At 48.2% G+C, this 8,322-nt stretch overlaps 2 protein-coding genes across 2 annotated transcripts in view; one reads left to right on the top strand and one right to left on the bottom strand.

Annotated features, from left to right (window-relative positions):
- CEP68 (centrosomal protein 68kDa) overlaps window positions 1–4,454 on the top strand; it is a 10,409-nt gene extending 5,955 nt beyond the window's left edge. Inside the window, 5 exon segments of the mRNA XM_009325029.1 lie at window positions 1–412; window positions 1,778–1,900; window positions 2,145–2,241; window positions 2,523–2,677; window positions 3,819–4,454. The exon segment at window positions 1–412 is cut by the window's left edge and continues 18 nt beyond it. Of these exon segments, the coding sequence (XP_009323304.1) occupies window positions 1–412; window positions 1,778–1,900; window positions 2,145–2,241; window positions 2,523–2,677; window positions 3,819–3,869 (838 nt within the window). The 3' untranslated portion in view covers window positions 3,870–4,454.
- Window positions 4,455–5,415: 961 nt separating this feature from the next.
- Window positions 5,416–8,322, bottom strand: part of RAB1A (RAB1A, member RAS oncogene family) — a 14,235-nt gene continuing 11,328 nt past the window's right edge. The window contains exons 5-6 of the mRNA XM_009325028.1: window positions 7,773–7,904; window positions 5,416–7,494 (exon numbers count right to left, since the gene is read on the bottom strand). Of these exons, the coding sequence (XP_009323303.1) occupies window positions 7,297–7,494; window positions 7,773–7,904 (330 nt within the window). The 3' untranslated portion in view covers window positions 5,416–7,296. The remainder of the gene's footprint in view (window positions 7,495–7,772; window positions 7,905–8,322) is intronic.

Below are 8,322 nucleotides of genomic sequence, written 5' to 3'. Positions count from 1 at the left end.
AGAATTTCTCTCCCTGCCTCAGAGACTGCAGGAGCTGGAAAGGCTGGCTCAGTTTTTGTCCAATCTTTCCTTAACTATAAGGACGCCCGGGCACGACCACCGCAACCTTCAACGTCACAGCGACGGCAGGCAGCCCCTTTCGTCCGAGTTGGCTCCTTTCGGAGAAGCGGGTGGCAGGGACGAAAGAGGGAGTGTTGAGGATTATGCTGGGCTGTGGCACCCCTGCAGCTCTCAAAAGCCCAGGTGGGAAAACACTGAATCATGTGGCCAGATCCATAGGGATCCTCTGCGGGGGCTTCATCTACCGACCGGTCTCAGGGACACATTGGATGGGACGTACCTAAATGAACGGCGGGTCAAGGGGCATCCGAAGAAGAGCCAGCAGAGCGAGTCCCTTGCCCAGTGTGTTAAGGTAGGCTGAGACCAGAAATAAAGTTTATTATGGGAAGATCTCACATAAAATGTGCCGGTATTTATGGCACAATTAATTAAGGCTTCCCCTTCCCTATGATGTTTGGTGCCTGGCAGCTGGTAGTAATTTGCACAGGGAGGCTCATCAGAGCAGATAACAACTTCTGATGGAGCAAGAGCCCATCTCGCTTTTCCAGGGGCTCAGCATCACGGGGCTAGGCTTGGTGGAAATGCGGCACTCGGCTTCCCCCAGCCCGCCCGTCCTACAGCGCCGCTGCACCGGGAGGGTGCGAGAGCCACGGTCGGGGCTGGACCAGCATGAAACCCAGCGTTCACTGCCTACCCCATCACTCCGGCTATTTAATGCAGCATGGCCGGCCTTGCCCTTCAGCCCAGGCTTGCTCATCTTCCCCAGACTGGGTCCGACTTAAGGGTATAATAAGGCCAGGCAGAACTGGCGAGGTTTCTCTGAAGGGTTTCGTGATTATTTTATGAATTTTTATTTTTCAGGTGAGTGATGCCTCATGGCCATCCTGCCACCGGTGCTGTGCTCCCTGGCCAGCTGGGATTGCTCCCCACCTTCCCCTTCATCATCTTCCCCACCCCAACCCCGGCTGAATTTGGAAGCGATGTTGGGCTGTTTGCAAGAGAGTCATTATTATCATGCACATAGCTGCAAACACCAGTGCAACTCGTTCCCCCTCTTGTATGGGAATAACTCTGCCGATTTAAAAGGGTCAGCATTAGGGTGTATCTGTCGCCCCAAATCGTGGTGCCAGGGAGAAGCAGCTCAGCTTTATAGCAAAACCCCAACTCCCGAGGAGCTGGAGTCTGGTTTTGGTGAGAGCAGAGGCCCCTGGATTTCGTGCAGCATCTTACAAAAATAATCCCTTACTGAGATGCTTTAAAAATAAATGAAAGCACTTAATTGAACGAGACGAACCCTTGGGAAAAAGCGACTGCAAATTAACTGCGCGGCTCCGGTGAGGAGGAGGGTGTCTCTTCAGCTGGGAGGTGGTGGAGGCAAACCCCTTCCTTCAGCCTGGGTGCCACTGGCTTCCGACACCTCTCCGCAGCAGCCATTTCACGGTGACCCTCAATTCTTGCCACACAGTGGTTTTGGGGTGTGTTTAGGGGTTTAATTTGCTTTTTGCCTTTTTTTTTCTTTTTTTCTGTTGGCCCTTAGTTTCCCAAGCTTAGGGATGTTTGCGTGCCGAGAGGAGGCGGACGCCGCCGGCCCTGCGATGGGAGAGCAGGAGGGAGCAGGTGCTTTCTGAAACGCCGCCGGCTCACCTATTGCTGTCCCTGCCGTAACTTTGTTGCAGAAATAGATAAGTAACCCCTTTTGTTATGCTTTGTTAAGTAGATGTTTTGCTGCCAGCTGGAAGAGCTAATTCGTTGGCTGTACAATGTCACGGACATCACCGACAGCTGGGTCCCGGCCTCGCCGGACGCCAAGAGCGTGAAGGCATCGCTGCACCGCTACTTGGTAGGTATCGCCGCTGGCTTTTCTTCCCCCTCTTCGGTGCTGCGGGCGGGCAGCCAGCAGCACGAAGCAAGACACCGCTGGCACAGTCCAGGCGGGTGATGCGGGACGCATCAGGGGCGCAAAGCCGAATTTGGGAACGCTGGGAACCTGCTCAGGGGAAACTGCTCCCCGGGCAACCTGCCGCAGGTGTGTCTCTTCCAAAAAACCCTTCTAAGCAGCGCTGCTCTTCTCCTCCCCTTCCCAGGAGTTCAGGAGAGACGTGGCCGACCACCGGAGCCTGACGGAGAGCGTGCTGGAGAGGGGAGAAGCTCTCCTCGACTGCATGGCATCGAATTCGCCAGGTGAGGGGGGAGCGCTTGAGCAAGGCTGGTCACGGACACAGCCGGTGGTGCTGATACGCTATTTCTGTATCTTCGCTCTTACCCTGGAGCCTCCTAGGTCGCTTCCCACCCCCCTCCAAACTCTGCATCACAACTTGGATGGGATGAAGATCAGCTTATCGATTTCTAACACTCGACTTCCTTCAAAAGTCTGCCTGGGCGAGCAGCACTCTCTCTTACTGCTCTTACAGACATTGAATTGTCATGTTACTACCACCTCCATCATACGTTTTGTTTTCCAGCTCTGAAAGACACGCTGGGTTTGATTGCGAAACAGTCAGATGAGCTAGAAACCCATGCAGAGCACTTGTACGAGTCCGTCCTAGCTGCCGTGGGTCCCAGGCACGGCGAGGACAGGACGGAGGACGAGGGGGTGCAGCAGGCAGCTGCTCAGTGGGTAAGCAGGGGGGGCAAACCAGCCTTTCTGCGGCGGGGGGAGAGGGAGGGAAGAGTAGGAAGAAAACACTTAAATTAGCAAACACTATACATCAGGCTTTATTATTACTTCTTTTAATCTGATGTTTGGAACGCCTAAAAGGAGTAGAAAGCAAGGGCGATCTAAAAATGGATGCCCCATCGTCTTTAAACGTGTGTCAGGGGAAGAGCAGTGTGTTGGTGGACCAGCTGATGAAACCCAAGAGCGTGATGAGAGTGATGGCAGCTCCTCGGAGGGACCCGGAGAGCCCGCAGGCAGGTCACTGTCAGTCAGGGTGGAGGGGACAGCGGCAGTCCGACACAGACAGCTGCTCTACCGAAATGACTTGGACAGCAGAGGGAGGATGGGAAAGGGGGATATTTTTGTTTCGTTCGTTGGGTTTTTTTTTCCCCCCCTTTTTTTCCTCAAAGAAAAATTCTGCTTGCCATGTCATGGTGGGAAAGGGAAGCAAGTGCGTTCAGGTGTAAAATAAGGGCTAGAAAACTTGTTTGCTGATTTCTTGAACATATTCCTTCAAACAAAACTGCTGAGACAGAAGTGTTTCAGGAGGGCATGGCAGGAGTGTCCGGGTGGAGGGCTGCGTGGTCCCTGAGGGCAGGCATGGCAGTGTGAAGGGGGTCAGCTGCCTGCTGCCCCGTCCCTCAGCCACTCACGCCGTCATTGGGAGTTGCTACAAAACCGCGCCGGTATGAAACGATCACGGGTGTTAGCAAGGCGCTGGCTCCAGCGACACAGGAAGGCTCTTAACAGCTTCTGAGCACCCCGAGGTAGGAACTTAAGGACTGCAGGATAACCTTGACCCCACCACCCCCATTAGCTCAGACCGTTGATTTCCCCATGGCCCACACCACGGCACGTCTTAAAAATCTGGCGTTGCGAAGGGGAAGAATTATTTCCAGCGCTTTAAAGGAGAGTAACAATATCTTCAGTAGTTTGTGGTTGTGGTTTTTTTTTTTTTAAATTGCTAAATATACATAACTATATCCTACACACTACCACGCATATGTGGAGGTGATTTAAGCGTAGCACGGGGCAGGGGGGCAGGTTGGTTTGTTGGATTGCAGCCAAAGCGCAGTAGCAAACTTAACCCATTTTATTTCAGGTGCTGCCTCTGTCAGACCTGGGCTTTGTTAGCCGGTCTCGGGATGGCTGAGAAGAAACGCAGCGAGCACCAAACCACCTCTTTCTTTCACCTCTTGCAGAAATGCCAAATACGTACGATCACTGTGTTCGGAGTTAGCCAGCCCCCGCCGATTTCAGTTTGTTTGGGTTTTTTTTTTTTACCGTGGCTTGAGAAAGGCAAGCTGTACAGCAGTTGTTTGGCTACTGGGATGGCTAGTCGATAGCGCCGACTACAGCGGGGAGTTTTGCGAGTTGAGGAGTGTACAGCTGCCCTTTTTTTGGTTTGTTTTTTAATGTAGCTTTCCTTTTTTTGGTGAAGTGGCCTGTTCCATGTGGTAGCAAAATGTCAGGAACACGCTGTTTTTTAACTGAGTAATCCACAGTGCGCCGTGCAACTCACTTCCAAGTAAAGCTGTGTGATTTTAATAGCCGTGTTCTCATGTTTTGTTTATGCTCTTCAAAAATAGGTGCTAGAAGCCAAGAAATAGCAACTCCTTCTGGTTCTTGGGAGTGAACTGAACTCTTGTTTATAATTACCATTCCCTGCTGAAGCCGAGCCTGTCGACCGTTCAGTTTTCTTACGCGTAAACACAAAGAGCCAATACGCTATATCAATCTCAATAAAATAATAAAGAGGTGAGCACACACAGGGAGGAACCAGGTTACACAGAAACCGCTGTTACCTGTTACTTGCGGGAGTTGCGTTACCGTTGTGCTGGTTTCCCTGGGTGGAGAGTTGTGCCTTTCCCCTCTTACCGCTAGTGCCCACAAAACATCTTACGTCACTACCCAGAAAACATTCATAAAGGGTTTCCAAACCCGTTCTGCAACAGAAAAGGGGCTTCTGTGAAGCAGCATAACAAGGTAAGCAGCCAAAAAAAAGTTACAGCCAACTACAGAATGCTGGTACTTGGCTTTAATTAACCTTTAAACTAAATGGTCATCATCGTCATCATGTTCTTGTGCAGAATACATCATTTCCTCCCATTCTTGTGAGCAGAACAAAGCTTCTGTACTGCACAAGTAGAAGGTGAAAGCATAAACTGAAGCAGTTATGAAATGACAAACTGGGTTTTGTGGGGGGGGTTTGGATACCCTCCCATCTTCCACCTCCTCAGCTTAAAGGGCAGGGGGTTTTATTGCCAAGTTGCAGGTGACAAGTCACAGATCGGCGCAAGTTCAACAAAAAGGCTCAAGCGAACGGTTACAGCGAGACTGGTCTCACTGGCTTTACCGACGCCGGGTCCCGCACCTACGGGCATTCAGGGTGATGCTTAAACAAGGCCTGTAGCAGGGCAGGATGGGAGGTACGCGCAAGGAGAGGCTTCTGCTGCCTGTGTGCCACCACCTGCAAGTCTTAAGCCTGACCCGTTACATCAAAGGTATGTGGTATTTCAGCTCGCAGGTTAGAGACTGCAGCACCCCTGTCCGGGACTTTGAGGCCTCCTCTGCCCTCGTCCGCACTCCTCCAGCCTGACAACCACAGGCTCCAGCATTTAACAGCACCAGCACAGTAACACAGTAATGACTTCGGGGGGAAAAAAAATAACCACCCAACAACTGGTGTAGCCCAAGTTGGTTTTGCAATGCTTTTATTACTGTATATATTAACATTGTTTTGGATAGTATGTAGCAGGCATCTTGACATTTAAGTTCATTTGTGCACTTCTCTGACGGGAAGATGTTTTACCCTCGACACACCTCCTCCTGGTCCGCTTCCTGACCTTAGCGGCACTCGCTACTCCTACTGCTCCCGCTCTCAAGGAGGAGCGAGTCACATTATATAATGAATTATACCAACAAGCACATCTCTAATAGAAAGCACATCACTTTATTGTGAAGGTCTCAAGTGGAAGAGTTCAACTTAACCATGACAATACTTTATGTATTACAATTGCCTGTCGATTGATGCAACTATGTTGAAGAAAGCTGTTAGCCAAAGTCATCCCCCTCCCCCCCCCAAAAAAATCAGAGGATATTTGCACCAATTTTAGTTTATACCTCACAACATACCTAGGCTATATTTTTTTACTATCACAGGGTGTATTTACTACTAGGGGAATGTTACATGGTCTTTCAAACATGAGACTATTTACAGAATAGGCTGAACATTTGAGTTAAGATAAAGCTGAACAATTTTACATGTATAGGAAGTGTTATAGGCTAGCTTTCCTGTGGCTTTTAGCTAGACATCAGGCACTAATGATTTGATTAGCTCTGTACAAAGAATCACACACTGTCCAAAACCTCTTGGCTGCTGGTTAGTTCCAAATTGTTTGAGATAGCGCCTACTGTGAGCAACAGGCTGTTGCGGGGCCTTACGGTCCCCATTTCATCCCTCCGCTGCCTCTATGCGTAACAGAATAGAAGCTAAGCTTGTTGCACTAAGTCAGAAGAGCATTGATTAAAAGAGGATGGAATTAACAGTATATAGAAAAGACATAATATACTGGTAGAAAGTTTTACCACCTCAAGGTTACACTGAAGTCATTCATGGTAGGGAAATTCTGTTTTCTCCCCTACTATGCAAAGCGGACAGGAATTCCCTACATAAAGAGTCCTTGAGAAATAAATTAAGTTCCCAGACTAAGTTAGCAAACTGTCGTACATTCAGAGTGCATTACGCCCCTGTGAACATCGGCTGGGTGTTTCTGGTACAGCCTATGTGCCTTAAACACCACGACAACTCAGTCTTTTGGGCCATAGTCACTGGTTTTAGTTGCAGGGAAGGTCTCTGGTCTACTAGAAGGTCTGAGAGCCATGGCTGCACACAGATATGTTTTGTGCACAATGCAAGCCTGATTTCCCCCTTAGCCATACAAATTAAGACAATATTTATCACCATACAGTTTGATATTACTTCCAATAAGTACAATATTTATTAAACATTTCTTCAGTTTTGTTACATATTGTGCAACAAATTACAATATTCTGCAGCCACAAATTATATGCAGAGTATGAAGAAACTATTAATCAGATAGTGTGATCTTTCCATTTATAATTCTACAAGAAGGAACTAGCAAATCAGATCTTACATATATCTTACTAAATTTTATGCATGGAAAGTGACAGACACTGTTGTGCTGTTTGATACAAAATGGCTAAACTTCATCTTCAGAAGACTAAACCTGACATCTAAACATGCCAATAGAAACATCAAAACAAAAATACATCCTAACCAACCACAGGAAACAGTCTGGTATCAGGAAAAGCAACAAGGATTACACGTTTATAAACCAGCACACAAAGGTTTAAAACAGTTCTGAAAATGAAGTTAGCTGTCTTGAGTCAAGGGAATAAAAAAAGTCAGTATTGACCGTTTACAATCTCTGACCTTTGTGGAGACGGTAAGAATCTGTTGTAGTGCAGCTACATACAGTACAATTCAGGCAATTTTTTTTTCACTTGGGTTCAGATTGCAAATTCATTGTTGTGAGACAAAAGGGGGGAGGCAAGTTTTAGCAGCAACCTCCACTAGACTGCTTGACTGGAGTGCTCTGAATTTTAACATTGGACTTCTCTGCACCACCAGCTGTCGCTCCCGGACCCATTCGTTTTTTAATCTCAGCTGCCATGGTCATGAAAGACTGTTCTACATTTGTGGCATTCTTTGCACTGGTTTCCAAAAATGGAATTCCAAGAGAATCTGCAAATTCCTGCAAATCAAGAAACAGCGAACAGTAAGCTCGTACACCGATTCATACCTCACCTCGTTTCCTGGTGCACTTCTGGAGGAGCTGCAAGTTCTAGACCACCACCCCACTCCCAAACTCCAGTCGGACGATGACTTGCACTGCAAGGGGTCATTAAACTGCTTGCTTTTATGGCACCTTGGCATCTGTGTACCACGACACTTCCCTGCCCTAGAACTTAAGTGCATTACGATCCAGACTAGGTGCTCAACCAAAGCAAATACACGTCAACATCAACATACCTTTGCTGTTGTATAGTCTACTACTTTCTTTGTGGTCAGATCACATTTGTTCCCCACCAACAACTTGTTGACGTTTTCACTGGCATAACGGTCTATCTCCTGCAGCCACTGTTTTACATTATTGAAAGACTCCTAGGAGATAAGAGAACTGTAAGCAAGACCCTTAACCAAGAGGACAGTTTGGGACTATTCAGTAATGACTGGGAGAGAATGTGAAGCAGTGTACTGTACTTATCAACGTGATTCACAACCACACGAGAGAGAACTCCGTACTTTAATGCTGGAGTACTCCCCTGATTGCCACAGGACAGGCGAGTCACAGGGTCTATACAGCTCCTCAGCCCATGCTCCAAGCCCTACACAGTCAGCCCTTCCTCCCTTGCTGCACTCCCCCCCATTATTTTTCCCTGCTCCGTATCTTGAATAGTCAACAACTTCCACCATCTGGGACTCTTCCTCCTCCTCCTGTAGCAGAGATAAGACATGGCACACAGCTGAAACCAGAAGAATCCCAGGCATTTACAAAGCACCAGGTATTAGCCACAAACCA

Source organism: Pygoscelis adeliae, unplaced genomic scaffold (assembly GCF_000699105.1).
Source record: "Pygoscelis adeliae isolate BGI_AS28 unplaced genomic scaffold, ASM69910v1 Scaffold46, whole genome shotgun sequence".
NCBI classification, from domain to species: Eukaryota; Metazoa; Chordata; class Aves; order Sphenisciformes; family Spheniscidae; genus Pygoscelis; species Pygoscelis adeliae.
This window is presented reverse-complemented; position numbering and strand designations above follow the sequence as displayed.